Consider the following 20,998-nt stretch of genomic DNA (forward strand, 5'->3'; position numbering starts at 1 on the left):
TCTTCCTCTGAGAACTCCCAAAGCCAAACTGGGCAAGGAGGAGACCAGGGCAGGGGGTTGTCTGGCTCTCCCAGAACCAGCAGCACGCAACCTTGGGCAAGGCGGTGCCATGGCAGGCCCCCGTTCTACGGACGAGGGAGGCATGTCCCTCAGTCCTGCTGCCCGGCCGCTGTGTGGCCTTGGGCAGCACACTTAACCAGTCTGAGCCTCAGTTCCATCAGCATGTACTTGGTGGGGTCTGAGGAGTCAATGAATTTATACAGATAACCTCTCAGACAGTGGCTGGCACATTGTGCTCACTGAATATTAATGCCGAGCACTGCTTTACCTGTACCGTAACGTGTCACCGCTTTACTGTATCACTAGTGTCAGGCTGCGCTTACCAGTGTTGTTTGGCATGCAGAAGGATACCTGAGTGGGTCTGTCTCCGGGGAAATTCTTAAAGCAGATCCAATATTTTCATTTTCCCCTACTTCAGATAAGCTTGATAAGTATTTATTGAGCACATATTATGTATCTGGGGACTTGGAGCATCTATATGTACCTGAAGAAGTGGCCAGTGCTAGCCTGCCTAACATATGTCACGATAGCACTGTGCGTGTTTCTTTCACAGATCCTAATGCCGCTTGTAATTATGGGGTGTGTGTGTGGCGGGGGGGAGACACAGAGAGAGAGAGAGAGACTATGTGATTAATATCTGTCTCACCCATTAGACTCGAAGATCCATCTGGTCAAGACATCTGCTTTGAATCACCATTGTAGTCCTAGCACCTAGTACACAGTAGGCACTCAATAAATATTTGTAGAATGAATCGAGATACTGTCCATGAGCCCAGAGTCTACAGGGAGTAATAGGTGGGTGAATGAGCAATTTCAAGGTCATCTGGGCAAGTTTAATTGTAGAAATATGCATGCGGTGTGTGACAGCATGGAAGAGGCACCTCACCCTGCCTGGATATGAGGGGTGGTCAGAAGAAACAGAATAGAAATAAATGCCTGAGCTGCACCTGGAGAAATAGAGGGGATGAGGTAGGAAAGGTGGGTGGGAGCTGACTCACAGAGGACCTTGTAGGCCAAGTTTGAGTCCCACACAACAAGCCAGCCCTTTACATATGAGAAGGAAATCGCCAAGTGTTCTCCAGATTTTATTTCTTCAGGATACACCTTCCCAGGAACAATAGCATCTGAAGTTAGACTGTGAATGCCAGTTCTGCCCCTTATACGCTGTGTGTCCTTGGGTAACCTCTCTGAGCCTTAGTTTTGTCATCTGGAGAATGGGGTAACTCATGGTGCCTATTCTTCACAAGGCAGTGATGAGAATTACATAAACGAATCCATAGGAAGTGCTCAGCATGTGCCTGGCACTTAGTGTGTGATTAGAGACTGGCTATTATCATTAATCCCTTCTGAGCCCAGGCTGGACAGCTGTCATCTATATACAACACTATCCGTGAAAATTCTCTCATGTCACCCTCTAAACTCCCTGAGAGAAGTGGTTCAGGACAGGCTCAGCTTAGGCTAAATTCTATTCTAAAGTAAGTAGTGCCTTAGAAAAGCTCACGTCAAGATAGATACAGAGGGGCACGGATACTCACTCTCAGATATCAGCCTCCCTTCTCTTTCCCAGGGAAACGCAGCCAGACTGGGTCTGATCCAAAAGAAGCCATTTCAAAGCATAGTCCTGTTTCTGTGTCGGCCCCACTCCCCTCCTCAGGAGATTCTGGTCAGGGTGGGCTGGGAGATTCCTTAGACAATCTAATAGATTAGTTTCCAGTTTAGCATAACAGCCAGACAGATTTTTGTGGTGAAGTCATCCAAGTCAATTAAAAAGCATTTTTCCCTGCTGTGAATTCAGAAGTCCCTTTGGTTTGTTCCAGCTTTCTGGGATGTTTCATAATAGGTTCCACCCCGGGTTAATTAATAACCCCTGATTCCTACTGAAATGCAAAGACCGAAGCCTGTGTGTAAGCACATGTGGGCCGGGGCTGCTGGCAGGGCTGGGGTGGACCCTGGGGGGCTCCTCTCATCAGGGAGCGAGCCAGACCCCAAATGGTGGCGACGACAGCAGAGCTGGCAGCAAATGTGAAGAGCAGCCAAACAAAGGTCAGAGCTGGGGAAGTGGCGGGAGGAGGGCAGAAGCGGGCAGAGGAGGGACACCGTAAGTAGCCAAAGGCATCACAAGGCCAGAGAGGAGGTAGGTTGGGAGTCAGTTGGAAGGTGGGATGTGAAATGGCTCAGGGCACGCGGCCGGGACTCACGTGGTCAATAACATGCAGGTGACCGTGGCTTGTGTTTACGTGATGCCAGCTCAACACCTCATGTGGGTCTGGTTCCAGCCTTTCTGCTTTCAGGAAAATAGGTCATCTCTTCTCTTCCACTTTCAAATATAAGTTACAGGTATGAGAATGAAGTTTAAAGGGCCAGAAACACAGGCGGCAGGACTATGCATGCATTCACTTACTACGTAGTTACAAAGGCCTTTGCATGAACCCTTTCCCCGAGTATAATATTCAAGAGCAATATGCCTTTTCACCGCATTCAGAGCTGTGTTTCCCAGCCTTCAGTCTCACGCCTCCATTCCTGCCCAGTCTATCTTCTACAACCACTATTTTCATGTGCACCCTAAAAGGAAAACGTCATCCTACGACTCCATAGCTTAAAAAGTGCCACAACAATGTCCCCGCTGCCACTAGGACACAATTTCTAGTTGTATGCCTTGCTACACAAAGCCAAGCCTGCATCGATGGTTCACTCTCTTCTTTTCCGGCATCATCTCCCATTACCCTTTCTCATGCACCGTGTCCTCGGGCCACTTTCCCCACACGTGATAAACTGAGATTTAAAACATGCTCTTTAGCCGGGCGGCCCGATGTGCACATCTGCCCTTTTCTCGGCTGGACACAGCTTATTCTCTTCCCCAAACGCCCACGGAGCATCAGCTGCTCTGTGAAGCCTCTCCTGAGAACGTTCCAGGCAAGGTCGGCGATCCCTCTGCTGTGCTGCACTATGTCCTGGGCAGATCTCTGTGACAGCCTTGTCACACTACCGTGACCGCCCAGTATCTAACTTTCCACCAGAAGGGGAACACTTTGAGGGTGGAGGGCCCTGTCAGCCAGGGCAAGTACAGAGCAGGTGCCCAGTGTTTCTTGAACGAAGGAGCAGGTTCAGATAAGACAAGTTCTGTTCATTTTTTTAATTACACATCCCTCAAGAAGTGAAAGCGCTCATTGAGTTCTCTTTCAGAACCACTACTTAGTTTCCATTGGAGTTTCATTTATCTGATACTAACCCTCTGTTAATATCAGGGCAAGGCAGAGGTTGAGGGAGTGAGTTTGCAGTCAGGAAGAGTAAATTACCAAAATAACAGGTAGAGGCTAAGGCACTATAAGCGGGACTTCCCAGTGCAAGAAGATGGCCTTGCTTTGATTCCCATGGCTCCTTTCTTCTTATCGCTGGTTAAGGTGCCAATGGGTGGTACAGCCAAACCAAGGAGGAGGGAGAGCCCCAAAGGGTCACCCAACCTGTAAAGCAGTCCTCGTTGCATTCAGAGTCAGAGGGGCTCATCCACGCACGGTCTCACAGTCCCCCATTGTCCCCCACCCCAACTGTTCAGAGCCCTCCTTTAGCTACCAGCTGGCACTCAGCACTCCATCCCAGCACCCCCCCCCGCCCTCCCCAGAAGAAATCCTCTTGCAGGTAAAGGGGGAAAATATGAACTTCATGACTAGAGCATTCGGTTCATTTGTTTGCTATTAAAACCATCAGAAGGGACTAATGGCTTAAAACAGGAAGACATAATAATGTTGGGGAGACGTTGTAGGAAAAGCAAAGACATGAGAGACGGGAGCCTGCGTTCTCCACACCTTGGATTCCAGCAATACTTTGAGGTGTGTGCTGGGTGCTCGTCACTTCCCCTCTCTGAACTTCTCAGCCTTTCAACCAGGAGGTTGGATTAATGATCCTCAAGGTCCCTTTCTGGCTCCACCTTCAATGACACACTCACTCAAAAACACTGAACCCAGGACCTGTGCGTCTGCTCTCAAGGAAAAGTTAGCAGTTTATGCCAGGTCCTAGAGAGTGCCATGCGTCAATGGGAAATATGATGGGGCATATATGGAAATTAAAAAATACACAAAAACATGAACTGTTTCTGTTTCTTATCCCCCAACTAAACAGCACATTTCTTTAGAACATGGCTTATATCGTTCCCATTTCTGAATAATCCCAGAGACTGACACCTAGAAACTACGGTGTTCAATGATGTGAAGCGGTCAGAAAAACAGCTGTAACACGTATCAAGCTCTTTCTGTATCCTAGGATCCACTTTGAGTGCTTCACATGCGGTATTTTATTTCAATCTCACACCAACTCTGTAAGTACTTATTATGACTGTTATTATGTTAATTTTATACACGAGCAAACTGAGGCACAGAGAAGTCAAATTATTTGCTCTAGGTCACTCAGGAAGTGGCAGAGCCAAGAATTCAAACCCAGGTGGTCTGGCTCCAGAGTCTGAACTATTATACTATTCATGTAGTCTGAAGACACAGAGTTACACTTAAAGATGAATAGTAAACAGTCACTCTTAAGGGAAAACAAAGAACAAACAGAATGGTTAACAGGGGAATTACGCAGCAATAAGCCAGAAACATCAAATGATGAGGGAGAGCCAATAGGGCTGGTCAGGAAAGGAGGAATCTTTTGCTGGAAGAATAGCTCATAAGAATTTGTAATTTCTCCAGGAGATCAAAAGAGCAGGGTGCGATGGGAAGGGACAGTGGGATTACGTACTCAAGGAACCCAAGGACAGGGAGAAGGCAAAAGCTCGATGCACACAAATTCAAGACCCAACATACACTCTAATAGATCTACTCAGTTACGAATCAGGACCCTGGAGTCAGCTGAACCTGGGTTCAAATTCCAGCTTCCTCGCATTCTTACTACTGTGTGACCCAGCCTTGGCAATTCATTTAAGCTCGCTGAGCCTCAGTTTCCTCAGTAACGGGCATATCGTGAGGGTGAAATGAGTTAACACATGGGACTCACTTGACATGGCACCTAGCACACGATAAATGTTTGATAAAAGTTTACTACCATCACCATCACCATTGCTTCTGTATTGTCTTCTTAAATTGGTGTGAGCCTAAAAATAGATCCAGGATGGTGATAAACCCACATTAATCACTGCCATAGTTGAGAGACACACTTGCTCCTCTAATGAGTTATGTTTCAGCTAATCCGCCCTACTGTCCCACCTGCTTTTTTTTTTTTTTCCCCAGCTGGTTCTTAGATTTGAAAAGAAAAAGGCTTCCATGGAGACCTGCACGCTTTTAAAAATAATACAAAACAGAACGTCTGAGGTCAGGGGAAGCCAAGCCAAACAAATAAATCTTGCAGGATTGTGTTAACAAAACAAGGCTTAGTGGATCAGAGCGGGTCGAGTTCTGTCGGACTCAGCCCTGCAGAGAAACGCCAAGCTCTGGTGAATTTCAAACACAAGGAGGTCACATAGGAAGAGCAAGTTATGGAGCACTTCAGAGTTCAGCCATTGTCGTCTGGGCTGGAACCAGGCGAGCATTCTGTGCGGCATGGACTCCAGAACCACGCATGTGAAGAGTCCGGGAAATCCAGACCAGCAAGCAGGCTCTCATAGATCATCTATGCAACCGTACAGAGGCTAATGTGTCAGAACATACCAGAATCATAAATGTCTTGGGAGGTAGACTCTGAGATGGACAGTAGCCTGTGGGAGGCTGCTTAGGGAGTGCTCGGGGAATCACCGCCACCGGAAGGAAAGAAGAACTGGTTAGAGGAGAAGTGGGGGTGCAATGCCATCTCAGGAGAGGTCTTTGCCAACTCCACAAAGAGTTCTGAAGCTGGCGAGGCCCTTCAGGGTAGTCCCAAATTAGGGTCAAGGGGTTAGGTCTTTATAGCCTGTACCAGCCAGTTATTGATGCAGCTGCTCCCAGGAAAGAGACAGGACCTTAGACAAGGCAGGTCTCCTCACCTGAGTGAGGCACTTCCGAAAGAGAGCTGACAGCTGATGGCTGTCTGCTGGTAGCAATTCCAGCAGCGAGGAGGACGTCCTTCATTCCTCAAAGTGCGTGAAAGCACTCACTACCTGCAATGCTTTGGGAACCAGTTGTGTTTTTAGGACGCAATCCTATGGCTACACAAACAAACGTTTGAAATCACATAGGTTTGGCATCATTCCTAATAGCAAAATTATGGAAAATAAACGATGGCATATCCATGACAGCACCCTAGGCCATCACTGATAAGAATGAGGCAGCCCTGCACATACTCTCATAGAATAAACTCCCAGATCTATGAAGTGAAAAGTCAGGAAGCTGGGTGTATGGCTAAGAAGACGGGGATGTCTGGATGTGGAGCAGCTAAGGGGACGGGCTGTGTCACCCAGCCCCACACACACCCTTCTGTATTCCCTCCCGCACTGTGGGGGCCGAAAGCCTACAGCTACACTTCCCAGATTCTTTTGCCACATGGTTCCAGGTTTGTTTCTACCCAGGGGAGGCCTCCATGCAAGAGTTGAAGTTAGGAAGATGGTAGCGACCATTCTGCTTCGGGTGGTAGCTGTGGAAGTTTCACCAACAGCAACAGCAGAAACTGTAGCACCCGTGGGAATGCAGGCTCCTGGATCTCCACTGGCAATGGTGACCGTTCCCACAGCAGCAGTGGCAGTGACAACAGTAAATGTAGGACTGCTGTGGCTCTGGGTAATGTGATGCCGCCTTTCGACCCATTGGAGATCAATCCTCCTTATTAAATCCTCCTCTGAAATACCTACAATGGTTTATGATTTTCTGACCAAGTACTACTTATGAAAAGCAAAGGAAAATAAACATCTATGTGTATTTGATCACTGCATTTAAAACTCTCTCTGGAAGTTGTCCAAGGAATAGTGATAATGGTTCAGTGAGCTCCTAACTATACTGGTGGGGGCAGGGTTGGGGGCAGACTTTTCACCAGATACCATTTTTCACCTTTTCAATTTTGGACTGTGCGAATAGATTACCTTTACCAAAAAACTAAACAAAAGAACACAAAGTTATTTCCTACTAGCTACATAAATTTCCTATGAAATATTCCCCAAACTAACCATCCAGTTTCTGCTGCAGCATTTCCAGCACAGGGGACTCCCTCCCTACCAAAGGGGACGGCCCATCCGTCATTAGTCAGCACTGCTTAACAGTTTTGTTTATATCCAGGTGAAATCCGTCTTCTCGTGGGATTGTACCATTAGCCTGAACGCCAGTCCCAGTGAAACAACATAGGGTGGTGTTAGCAGATGTGCAGATGAAACCTGGGTTCAAACCCCTCCTCTACGACGCGTTTCAAGCAGAGCGTTCCACCTTTCTGAGCCTCAGTTTCTTCTCTGCTATGGGGAGAGGCATAGCACCCATCAAAGGGGTGTGGTGAGGCTGAAATAAGAACATGCATGTAAAGGGATTTAAGCAATACATTTGGTCATTGTTCTCGGTCTTCAACAACAGCAGAAAACTGCAGCGGGTAAGACAGGGGGTTCGAAAACAGGCTCCTGCCAGTCATACATCAGGCAATCACGTACTCCCTCTGAGCCTCCGTTTCCATGAGAAGAAGGCAACGCTCGTGCCCATCCCAACAATAAAGTATTCTTATCTTGTAAGTGTTCGACATTCGCATATGGCAGCTGCTACTGTTTTCAATTATGCAGTCAGGAGGCAGCTATGTGCAAAGAGTACACTGGGTCCTATCAAATACCTCTCTTGTTTTGGACTAAACATCTAGAGTTCCTTACGCTGATCCTTTTTGCTCACAGATGTCACTCTCCTCTCTAACCACTCTCTTCAGAAGGCATTCCAGGTTGCTATTACGCCCTTACAGTGTGACACTGCAACTGGGTCTCTCGGGAGAGTCCGACTAGCGTGTGCGTGTGTGAGAGAACCATCACCTTCCTGTATGCTAAATGTTGTACTTTGATAATACAGCCTGAAGTGGCATCAGGTTTGAGGGGATTAACAACCATAACTATAGTTTATCGCGCACTTAATCTCTGAGCCTGGAACTGCGCGAAGCATATCGTGCACACAAACTCAGTTAACCTGCACAATCCCTCTACGGGGAGGAGCCGTTATCCTCATCTTGCCGAAGAGTAAACTGATACTTAGAGATGTTATAAGTGGAAAGTCAATGCCGCCTAAAGACGGTGGCGCTGAGAGTCTCTCTCGTTATCTTACTCTGGAGCCACTATCTTAACCCTTACACCACACTTCCTCCCACAAACGTTAACTATTTGCTCAACTCAAATCTTAGGTCTTTTTTTTTTTTCATTTTAACAAACTAAGTCTCTCCAATCCTGCTCCTCTTCAGCTGAATTTTGGACCAGGACTTTCTACCATATCCCCTTTTGATGTGATTGTATCACATGTAATCCAGTACATTCTCTCCCCCATCCAGCTTCAAGTCATCAGCAAAGGTAATTCTGTAAGTCACTGGCAAGAAGGAAGAGCAGACGAAAGGCACGGGCGGAGCTCTTTGGCAAGCCATCCGATACATTCCTCTCGAGGTGCGTTTCTACCACGCAGTCATCTCCTAACAGGGCTAGTGTCCAATCTGTTACCAATACACGAACCTGCAGTAGCATCCAATTTCCATTGCTCTACCTCGCCGACAACTATTTCTTGAAATATCCCATGGTCTTTAGACTCAACATCTACAGCTAAGGTCCGTTCTAAGAAAGGTTGCCCCAGGAAGAACTGCGGATGGAAGGTTAAAGTGGGTATGAGGGAAAATAGAGACGATGGTCTTGAGTGTTTAAAATATTTTAAGGGAAAAATCCTACCTTGGCTTCCAGAAGACATTTAGGTGGAGGAAATTCAGAAAGGGCAGCAGAGGAACACAACCCCAGCCATCAGGCTTCTCGAGGACCACACACACCTACCTAAGCCCATCCCTACTCTAGCATCACACAAGACATGCATTCGTGTGTCAATCTGTGGCTTCCCCAGCTTCCTTCATTAGATTCAAGGGCAAGGTCTCCACCTTCTCTGGCCTTTCTCTCCATCTGCCGGAACAAGGCATTAGTGTTCCTTACGCTTTGGTACCTCCATGAACCCTGAGGAAAGACGGACCATGGTAATTTTAGCCTTTTTTTTTCCATTAGAGAAGAATGAAATCCAAGGCCTGTTCCACCAATGCCGAGTCCGCGAGTCTCTCAGAACTGAGCCTACTTGATATTAATCCATTCATCAACCTCATTGCTTAGTCCCACAGAGGGGTGACTTGTACCTGTGGAGAAAAAGACCCTTTGCCTCAAATATAAACAGAAGGGAACTTGACATGCCAACCACCCTGGCGGGAACCCCTCAGGCCCCACTAGGACGCTGCTGTGAAGCCCTGCAGAGCCAGTAGGGCATTCTGGGTAATGGGATGCAACATGATGCAGTCCCCCCCACGGGCCTCCCCAGGGTATCTGGATTTCTGGCTCTGCAAGAGCTGAAGCAAGCAGTTTTTGAACTGGGGGGAAAGGGTGGAGAGAAGGGGCGGAGGCTGCCTCCCGGCCAACCACAACTAACTCATTCGCTCTGTCCAGCAAAACCCAGACAGTGCAATTATCTGGTTAATTTGGCCCTTAGTTGGGAGACAGACTTCCAAAATGTGAACCCAGCTCAGACTAAACAGTGGCTTCCATCCGAAGCCTTCTCCCAAGTGCTAGAGGACGCACGTGACATTGCTAGGGGGTTGACAGCAATGCATTGACCCACCCATTGATCCAGATGGATGGGAAAAGACAAATGATTCAGACTCTAAGATGGGGTTTAAGAAGGTATGTCTTCCAGGGAAAAAAGTGTTCAAATGACTTGCTAATTGCTCTCTTGGCTAATTTGCCTTCTGGCTTCCATGGAGGGGGATGGCTGGCCATCAGGACCATGTGAAATGTTTGCCAGTGTGACCGTAGTCCTCAGAGACTGGCTGAGTGGCCCTAGAGCCCCTGAGCGAGTTACCCTTTGGGCAATTCCCTCTGATGCTCCTGCTCGTGGACTCTGTACCCACACATTGAGCCAGGGGCAGCACTGAGAAAAAAGGATAAATATTAAAACATGCCTCTGAGGTTTGCACAAATGGAAGGAGACAGGGCTCGCTAAGCTGGCAACTGAGCATTTTCCAGTTGGTTTATGGGAAACTCAGATTTTTGAGGAGAGATTAAGGAGCAGTGATTTATCTCCCTTGGAAACTGACAAGCAGCCTGGAATCCATGGAATCTATAAGTTATTCATTCTGCAAATATTTGCTTCAGTTCCAGTACGTGCCAGGCCCTGTGCTACTTGACAGAGAGAGAGCCAAACAGCCACGGTCCCTACCCTCATGCAAGTAATCTCACATCTAGATATGTGGTTAGAAACTCAGATAAGGGCTGGGAAGGAAACGCTGCGGTAATGTGAAAGGGAATAACCTGGTTACCTGCGGGCTATCGGGGTGGGAGGTCTCAGAGAAGGAGTCTTTGAGGAAGGGGTTTTTAAGTTAACACGTTTAATAATCTGATTTGCTTTCCTGGAAAGCTCACTCTGGCTATAGTACAAACAATAAGTTGGAAGTGAGTGAAAAGATGGAGTGAGGAGTCTGGTGATGAGGAAGATTGGATGACAGTTGATGGCGGTTCAGCCAAGGATCTAGGCAATGGGGACGGAGAGAAGTGGACGCACTGGACAGATACAGGAGGCCAAGAGGGGCTGTGAGTGAACAGGCACAGCGGCAGGAGGAGAAGGGGGAATCCAGCAGGCAGTGCAGGGTCCTGGCGAAGGTGGAAGGTAGGTGATGGCATACTTCGCTGAGACAGGAAGCTTGGGAGGACGAGTAGGTTATGGTCAGGGGAAGATGACGCGTCTTTCTGTGGAGTCAAGCAAACTGGACTCCCCACCATTCCACACCCTGCACTTCTGGTGTCCTCAGCTTTGCTCATGCCGCTTCCATCTCATATACTCTTTATGTTGCCATCTCCACTTGTTGAAATCCTCCCCATCCTTCAAGGTCCATTTAAAATACCCCCCTCTCCTCAAAGGCACTTCTGGCTGCCCCAGTTAGAGTGGCCTCTGCTGCCCCTGCCGCTAAGTGTGGACCCCTCCTTCCTGGGCTCTCCCTGTCTTGAGGTTCTGTGACGACTTACCTTGCCTCCCTTCCTAGACCACAAGCTTTTGGAGACAGAGTGTCTGCTGCTTTATCTTCGTTCCCCACGTTAGCTAGCTAGCAGAGCATAAGGCAGTCAGGATGTAGACATTTGACAAACATTTGTTAAGTGAACAAAAATACCCAGCCAGGGAAGGAAAACCCATTGACACTGGACTGACTTGAAAGCCACAGGATCAAACTGGAATTCAAGCGGGAGGTGTTTTAATACTAAGCCAGCTCAAATTGGATGCTCAGAAAAGCATTCTGTTCCTCCAACACACCAGACTCAGAGTGCTGGAAAAATCACACCCCTTTATTATTATTATTTTTATTGCACTTTTCTGAGTTCATCTTATAGCAGCGACCTTTTCTATCTTGTTAACTGTTTGCCTTTGATGATGATGATGATGATAAATGAAGTTTACTAAGTGCTGGTGTGTGCCAGGCACTGTTCTAAGTCCTTTTCATGGACTAACTCATTTGCTGCTCACAGCTACCCTACAGCGTTGATGCTATTATTCCCCTAATTGTATACATGAAGAAACCGACCTGCAGAGAGCACTAAGTATTACTCACCCAAAGTCACATGGTTAGTTGGTATCTGAACCTAGAATCATGCTCTGACATGCTCACCTACAGCCAAGCACAAGTCCTGGCACTGAGTAGGTCCTCAACAAGTGTTCGCTGACTGGAGGGGGGAGCCCTAGATCTGAGAGCACAGGTTCTAGTGCTAATTCTGCCACTGACTTCCTATTAGCCTTGAGCGAGTTCCCGTTCGTCTAATCTTCTTTGAGGCTTTAAACAATTTAACCCCAACAATAATGATACAAGGAAAATGGGTCACAGGGAGATTAAGTCACCTGCCCAATCCCTAGAAAATGAGGGAGCCAGGATTCAAACCCACCGTGCTCCCCAGCCCAAGTGGTTCCATGACGCAGGGACCATGGCGGGGACGCAGGCGGGCAGCAGGGCGGGGGTGGGGGGGGTGAGAACGCGATGGAGCAGGACTGTGGGCTCCCCATGCCCACTCCTGTCAGAGAAGCTCTACTTGTCTCTAGTTTACAGAATGGTCTCCTGCTTGAGATTTCCTTTGAAGGAAGGTTCTGCTGCTAAAACAAAAAGCCTGAAAACCATTGGACCAAATAATCCTAGAATTGAATGAGACTCCCAGGTGTAAGCCAGGATGTTTTGGTAATCTTGGTTCATTAGAGCCACATAAGATTGGGGACCACGGTGCTCCTGGGAACGGCTCCAGCTGTAGAAAGGTCAGGGTGGTAGCGCGGAAGGTTCCGCTCCAACCTACCTGCTCCACTCGGATCTCAATCTCTCCATTCACCTTCTTTCCATGGAAATACTTGGCCCTGCGAAGGAGAGGAAGAAATCTCTGAGTGAGGATGGAGACTGCGTTACTCGCTTTCTCCCTTCTCCTGCAGGCCCAGAGGGGTATATCCACACACATTCTCCACCGAACTCCTGCTACCGTACTGCTGGTTTCTCACTATTTATAAGCACTTGCACAGGAGAGGGAGAAGAGCACTGGCAGGGAGGGCTGCAGACGCAGGCTCTGGTTCTGAAAGTTGCTTGACCTCCCTGTGTCTCCGTTTTATCCTCACGAAAAGGAAGAAATTAATACCCACAGGATATATTTCTAAGGGTCATTTTAAGGATCAAATGAGATAAAGAATCCTATGTAAATAAATACTACAGAATTATTTTATTGAGTTACACCCTCTATGCTCCATAAAGGACTTATTAAATTGATCTATCCAATTTCTCTACTCATTTCTCTTTTTGTCCATCTGTCCAGTGAAGCAGATCTTATCTGTTCCTTTGTCTGTCCATCCATCCGTCCATCCATCCATCCATCCATCCATCCATCCATCCATCCATCCTTTTTCCTTTACACCCCTGCCTTCTGTTTTCCCATTATCAGTAAATGGCATCCCATCTACTCATTACTCAAGGCAGAAACACAGACATCATTCTCCTTACCTCTTTCTCTCTCCCAATCCCCACTGATTCTACATTCTAGGTATTTCTCAAATCCATCCATTTGCCCATTTTCCTCCAAAAGCACCCTAATCTTGACCTCCTTCACCTCTCATACAGATTCTCTTGTCATACTCTATTTTTCTTTCATAGCACTTATTAAAATTATCATTAGTAACTACATTTAATGCCCGCTTCCGCTAAACTATCACTCAGTTAATTCCTCGAAGTCAGGAACCATCTATCATATTCCTCATTCTATTCCCAACACCGACCAGAGTACTTCATACACAGTAGGAGCTCAATTAATACTTGTCGAGTGAATAAATGATTGAAGAGACAGATGAAAAAACCAAACCAAACAAAAACATTTGAGTCTTTACTCTGTGCCGGAAACTGTTCCAGGCTTTGTCCTCGAATCTTTTTCATTTAACACTGACAACCACCACCACGTGGTAGGTATTATTATTTCCATCCTATAGACAAGGAAACTGAAACCCAGAGAAATTAAATGCTTTTCTTGAGTCCTGGCTTCTAATTCCACACCTGTGTTTTTGCTCAACCCCGGAAAACAGCGGCGAATGTTGGGGTGCTCCTGGTTTTAGGGGCGCTCCTGGTTTTAGGGGCGCTCCTGGTTTTAGATGTCCTCCCACAAAGCAAAAGTAACAAGTATCCATTTGCTCTTGTTGATTGTTTGTGAAATGAATACTTGTTAGTCACCTGCTGTAATCGGAGCACTGTTAAGCGTTTCCATAAATCTTCTCTGGGGCAGAGAGACATCTCTTTGATTGTTATACCCATTCTCCTTCCCCCCACCCCGCAGTAAAAGAATTTATAGATTGGCACCAAAAAATGTATATTCCAACTCTCCATTCAGCTAGGTGTGGCCGCATGATTGAGTTCTAATCAGTAATTTGTAATCAGCACACCCAACAAGCTTCTTCTTAGTTTCTCCTTTTATTCTTTTCCTTGGAACACTGACATTGCCATCCATTTTTTACAACCTTCCATTTGTGAAAGAAAGAATCCTTTCTAAAGATTCTCCGACCAAGTTTCAATCTATCTGCTTCCAAAGCCTATCTACACTTAGCGGATGCCCCTGGCGTTCACCTTTTCCCAGCACTGCCCGCATCACTGATGGACAGCTCCAATATGAATGCCACTTTTTCTTACAGTGTTCACAGGTTTAGATGTGGGCTGGGCAGGATTTTAGTGGGACAGGAGCTGTTAGTATGACATGAAAGCAAGATTTTGCTTTCTTCCAGGATGGTCTTAGACAATGTGTGTGTAAAATCAGCCTTATACAAAGGGAACCTTTTCACATAGTTTGTAGATTTTATCACGAATTCTTAAAGGTAGTGCTAGCAAACTCCAGACACTGAGATTAGCCCATCTCTAATATTTTGTGGAGCCTGGGGCAAAAAGAGGCCTATGTATCATAGGACTAATATTTAAAATTGATAAATGGAGCTAGAAAACATTTAAATAAGACATGTCTGCCTTCCTTCTTTGATAAATACAACTTCATAATGACCTGGAAGAATTTAGACTTCTCAGAACTCTAGGGGTTCCACCCAGAACCTCACAGCATGGGGACTGCCAGCTCACTGGAGGTTCCCATTGTCGTCTCTAATTCTTCTCCCATCCTCCGCTCTGTCCTTCCCCACTGGGGCTTCTGTGCAGGCTCGTGGAAGGCCCAGGCCACATGGCCACGCTTCACTGTCTCACCCCGCCCGATTAACAGCTGTCCCTTGGCCATGCTTTGGAAGGATGGACCTGGAATTAGGCCTTGGGTCCCTTTGGACAGGGAATTCTAGGGTGCACGGTCCTAAGGGTGAAATTTGCAAGGCCCTACTGCAGGGCCCTTGTTTGCTGTCAGGAGGGGTAGAGCTAGTAAGGTCCAGAGCAGGCCTTACGTCAAGGGTCTAACCGAGGTATTGTGTGGGCCTGGGACGTCAGATTGATAACTGATCACTCATAATTGAATGCAATGACTCATAAACTGGAAAAAGCATGGATTTGAAATCATACTTGGGTAAAGTCTTAGCTCTACTATTCACTCACCATGTGTTCTAAGACAAGGTACGCAACTGCTCTGGTCATAGTTCCTTCATTGGGCAAGTGGTGAATCACATCTACCAGCCAAGGTTATGGTGAGAAATTAATGTGCTCCTCTATGCAACAAGGCAATAGAGTGCAGAGGGCTCAGGGCCAGGCTGACTGGATGTAAGCCCAGCTCCCTCGCTCACTGGCTAGGCAACCCTGGGTCGTAACTCACTCAACCTCCATGTGCCTCAGTTTCCACATCCATCTGGGAAGTGGGAATAATCACAGTAGCTACCACACAGGGTTGCTGTGAGGAGTAAATGAGGCAAGACATAGAAAGCACTTAGAAGAGTTCCTGGCACATAGGAAGCTCCCAAGTACACAGCCTAGAGTCTGAAATAGACTCAGCAACAACGAAGAACGCTTTCTATGTAGAGAGAGTGTTTACTCTGTCTCTAGGGATGCTGTGCAGTGGGGACCCACAAGCAAACGAAATATAGTCTTCCACTCGTGGAGGTGACACAACAGAATTACACTTTACCTCACTGTGAGCTGTCCCATCAGTGCACTAAGTGATGGATGATGTTAATCATAAATAGATGCCATTGGACAAGGTCTCGAGCCCCTCACACCCTTCCTACGTGTCATCCTGAGAGGTGGTGGGGCACAGGCAGTTCCCACATATTCCAGATGGAGAAATCCTGTTCAAAGTCACACAATACCTCTCTCAGTGGCAACAGTGAGTTAGATCTCGTGCTTTTAAGATTTGGGGGATTCAGTCCGGACCCTCTGAGTCCTTCATGGTCTGGGCCCTGCTGACCTCTGGCCCATTTCTCCACCACTTTTCCGCCCACCATACGGACCCACTCAACTTTCTGTGATTTCTTAAATACATCCTACACTTTTCTGCCTCTGAACCTTCACACACGTGTTTTCTCAGCTGAGGATGGCTTCCTGCTCTTCTCCGCGGGGCTGCCTGTTTCTCATGTTCCAAGGTCCTCACCTACTCTATCAAACTGGCCTTGAAAGCACCCCCCTCATGAGGCTGGGTTAGGTGGCCCTCCGCTGGGTTCCCACAGTGTGCTGTATGTAACTATTGTGTCATACACATCACTCTGTGTTCTAATTACATGTTGTTTGTCCCCTGCCCCCTACACCTTGTCTGTGAGAACCTGGAAACCCGAAACCGTGTCTCCATGCTCACTGAATCTCCAGTCTCCGGCTCAAAGTGCCAGGGCACAGGCACATGTTTAACAAATGTATGCTGACTGCGTAAATGAATAATGTCTTCCAGGGATAGGCTGGAGGGTACCTTGTCCTCAAGACACATTACTGCCATCTACAGGTACACTGGTGTAACAACACTTACAAATCCACCACCTACGATGTGGGGTCATATTGTACAGTGTCCAACCTGCACGACTGGCAGCCCTCGACTTGTTTCTAACCCGGAACCCATAGCCCTTTGCACTACAGCCGTACCACCCAAGTCGCTCTGGCCTTCAAAAGCCTCACCTTCCCAGGAGAAAACACTTGCTATGCCCATCTCTGGGATTTTTACTGCAGGATCTGGCAGACAGACGCAGGCTGGAGCTGAAGGTCAGGCGGTCCATCCCCCTGCTTGGCCGGCAGTCAGAAGGCTGTCTCCTGACCGGCCACACAGACTGCTGCCTCCTTGCCGGGGGCTCATTCAGGCTTGAGCTGCCTCTGAACAGTTCTGTCTGGCACAGGGAAGGGTAGGGAGGGTCTGGAATTCTAGATGCCTTGGGGGCTGAGGTGGCTGCCTCCGTACTTGCCCAGCTGCTTGATCTCAGGTACAGTGGACGATCCCCCTGGGCCAAGGGCTCCGTCTCCCTAATGCAGACCTCTTCCTCATGCCCTAATATGTTTATTCTCATAATGAGCTTCCTGAACCTCCCAGCCAATCAGTCAAGCCCCTGGCCTTGGGAAGGGGGTGGGGGCAGCTCTTGATTCTACCAAGCTGCCATCTCTGTGGGTGGTCTCATATTTGACTGCCACATCAGAGGTACCAGGAAGGAGAATATTATAAAACCAGCGCTGCCTGGGGTGGGAAATCCCGACTGGGGGAGGCGGGATGTGGTGGGAGAGAAAGATTTATGAGGCGCGGGTACTGAGTTCTTTCATGGCTGTGGCAGAGGCAGAAGGAAGAGAATTAATGCAAACAGGATCCACCTGTGTCCACGCAGCACCCTTCCAGTAAACCCTCTGGGACGGAGAGTCAACGTGGCTCGGCCTCGGTAATGCCCTCCCCAGGGAGGAGGGGTCAGGTCAGGAAGGGTCTGTCTCCGGCACAGGGATCTTTCCGCAGGCCGCCCCTGTTGGGGCAGGGATGGGGGAGGAGGCGTGCAGAAACGCAGTTCCACTGAGAGATTGTCTGTTTCGGACGCAACATGTGAGCTGCTCTCTTGTGGACTGGACAGCAGCAGGGGCAGACGGATGATGGACCACGCAGGACAGGGCTAAAGTCAGGCACACGCAGGGCTTTCCCGGTTAGCAAGACAGGAGAGTCACATGGCAGCTGGGCTGGATGGAGGTGTGGCGAAAGCAGGGCCTTGGAACACGGAGGTCCCGTGTGGAGATCCGAGTGTGGCTGTTACTTACTCCCAGAATACCGAACCCTCCTGGCCCCTTCCCACTGCCAGAGGGGATCCTCCAACGATGGGGCAGCCTCTCTGTACCGCCCTGCAATTAGGGGGCTCCAGTGAGTTAGGAAAGGGAGGGACCCTCTGAGGGGGATCTGTAGCGTTAAGGAACTGAAGCCCACTAGGCTCCCAAGCCACAGGATGTGACAAACGTCCCCTCATAGGCGTTTGACAGCAGTAGAGAATATTTTTATAGCTAGGTCTGGTCACAGTTTGCATCATTTATTTACTGTCTCATTTAACCACTGTTTACTGAGCCTCGTATGGACTGGGCACCTTACGAGGCATGGAGGGAAACGTTGGCATGGTTCCCACTCTGGCGGAGCTAACATGCTCTTAGAAAAGTCAGAAATCTAACCAAGTGAAAAAGAAATGATGAGTACTGTGAACAAAATGCACAAACTGATGGAGAACAGACAAGGGAGTGGGGAGAGCTGACTTAGTTCGGAAGGCTTCTTTGGAAGACACTTAACACATTTTTATTGACCATCTACTATGTGCCAGAGCCCGCAGGCTCTAAGGAAATAAGGATGAAAACAGCTTAGTTCTTGGCGTCAGGAGGCTTCCTACATAACTGGAGGGGGAGACACATAAATAGTTGATGACCACACAGGGCTTTCGCCCAGGGATCCAGGTCAGCCCCCTGCACAGGAGCCCAACGCAGTCTGAGGACCAGGGTGAGAGGCCCAGTTCATCCATCAATCCACTCAATATTTGGTACCTATTCTTTGCCAGGGCCAAGGGTTTCGAAGAGGAATATGAGAGGGCCTGGATGTGTGTATGTGTGAGAGCAGAGAAGGGCATATGAATGGGCAGGTACTGTGGGCACTCAGAGAGGGTGATGAATTGCCCTGGGGCATGTTCCTAGATGGGCAGGAAAAATGAGCCATAATATTGAAGCAGAAGGTCTAGATTTGAGCTGGCAGCTCTGGCACCTGCTGCGTGATTTTGGACCAGCCTCTACTTCCTCATCTGTAGAATGGGGGTAGGGAAAATCTACGCATAAGGTTGTCATGAGGATTAAATGAGAATGCAGATTGGAAGGCCTCTGGGAAGCTGCCCGAAATGTGCTAGTAAGTGTGTTGCACACCTGTGGGCCGCTAGGGCAGGACTTCACCTCTCCAGGTGACGAGGTGGGTGGGCACTGCTAGCATTAGAGACAGACCCAGGTCCTGTCCCACTCTGCCATGTACTTCCCAGCACTGCCGCAGACAAACATCAACCTTCCCGAGCCCAATGTCATTTGTAAAGTGAAGCACATTCCTGTGCCTGCCCCAGGCCCCCATCGATGATATCCCGACACACAAGACATCGTCTCTTCATGTTCCTCTCTCTCCTATCCTTCAACTGCATGGGTAGAGGGACGAGGTCACTTAGTTGTGCCCTTGGGAAGTGACATGTCATCTCCTCTCTCCAAGAGGAGGACGGTGACAGTTCCTTCCTTGTGCTAAATGGGACTCCCACCTCATGTCTAGCATGATGGAAACCTCCCTGGCACAGGCCTTTAGGGTAAACAAAATCATCAGCCACCCACTCACAGTGACTACAGTGACAGGGCTAGAATGTCGTCTCCCAGTCCCCACCCCTCTCCCCTCCAAAGACACAACACTGTGTCACCCTTATTCCTAGATATCTGAACGTCCACAGCTTTCATTCCCCCAAAAGGGATAACATGTAGAAAGACAAGCTCTTCCCTCAGCAAACATTTAATGACCAGCTACTAAGAGCCCAACCTGGGGAAGTGCCCATGGGAAGGGAGTACACCGAGAGGCAATTCATACCAAGGTGCAAGGGACTGATAGCAATCATTCCAGAAGAGGGGTTTACATGGTACAGGGAGGATAAGAAGAGGGCCACAGGAATACTGACTGCTTGCTCGCTTTAGAACGGGACTGTGGGGCCTGTCAAGGTAAGAAGGGGAGGGCACAGAAGGAGAAGGCTGAGAGAAGTTATTTTCCTTCCCTCCCTCCATCCATCCATCCACTTATCCAGCCAGCCTGCCAGCCAGCCAGCCATCTATCCATCATCCATCCATCCATTTATCTCTTGATTCATCCCTCCATCATCCATTCATCATCCATCCAACCTTCCTTCCATCCATCTATCCATCCATCCATCCATCCATCCATCCATCCATCCATCCATCTATCCATCCAGGGTCCCCCATGTGCTCAGCACTGTGCTAGTCCCTAGGAATTGCACTGAACAACCAACCCCCCGCCCCTGACATCCTGGTTCTTACAATCTAGCAAGGACACAGGCTCAGAAGAAGGGCTAGACTGAATATTTGCCCTGATTCCTGTCTTCTTTATCAGAAATTGCCAACTGGCACACCTCAGAGTCCACAGTCCTGTTTTTATTGGAATTAAATTGTATACTTTTAATTTTAAAATAGAAAATTTATATAAAACTTCCGATGTCTGGCTTCTCTTGAAAATCAGTAATGGCAACACCAGGCCCTTATTCTCACATGGTAGAAATCGGCTGAGTGGACCCCAGCTACTGCCTTCAAAGGGGACCCCAGTTCTCATGCCCACCGCAGTGCCCGTTGCTCCCTGTCACCTCGCGGAAGTGGAAACCAAATGGCAGATACAGTTTTCATAGAGCTGTAGTCTTACTCATAGCGGGGAAGTATTTCTCTATGCCTGTCCCTTTTCCTACCACCTGTCCCTTCACTCACCGCCTGGCATGTCTCTTGTGAGCAGCTGCACAAGCAACCCCTAATTTAACTAATTCCATTCTGAAGACGGCAATTAGCCCCGTGCAAATCTTCAGGAAGCACATACCCCGGCCCTTCCTGCACAGCCAGGGTGGGAAGTGAGGCAAGTGGACACGAAGCAACCACCCTCCGTCTTGCCATCACAGACAGCCTCCCTCCTGCCCAGGAAACACGTCCCAGGCAGGCTTCCACAGGCCCCGGGAGGGGAGACAGTCTGTAATGAGGGTGGCATGTGCCCAGCGACCTGCCTCCCCCAGGGCAGGGCTGTAACTGGGCAGTGTGACGTCTGTAGGAACAGGAAGAGCTATTGCTAAGAAAGCCCAGGGCATCGGCGGGACTCCTTCGAAAGAAGGTCATTCAGAGGGCCTGGGCGAGAAAACCATGTTTGGGAGGGACGACTCACAAGCTACACTGT

At 48.4% G+C, this 20,998-nt stretch overlaps 1 protein-coding gene across 1 annotated transcript in view; it reads right to left on the reverse strand.

Moving 5' to 3' along the window:
- Positions 1 to 20,998, reverse strand: part of SYN3 (synapsin III) — a 407,670-nt gene that overhangs the window by 373,092 nt on the left and 13,580 nt on the right. The window contains exon 2 of the mRNA XM_019728421.2: positions 12,470 to 12,527. Coding sequence (XP_019583980.2) covers positions 12,470 to 12,527 — 58 coding nt within the window. The remainder of the gene's footprint in view (positions 1 to 12,469; positions 12,528 to 20,998) is intronic.

This window comes from Rhinolophus sinicus, linkage group LG02 (genome assembly GCF_036562045.2).
Source record: "Rhinolophus sinicus isolate RSC01 linkage group LG02, ASM3656204v1, whole genome shotgun sequence".
Classification (NCBI taxonomy): Eukaryota; Metazoa; Chordata; class Mammalia; order Chiroptera; family Rhinolophidae; genus Rhinolophus; species Rhinolophus sinicus.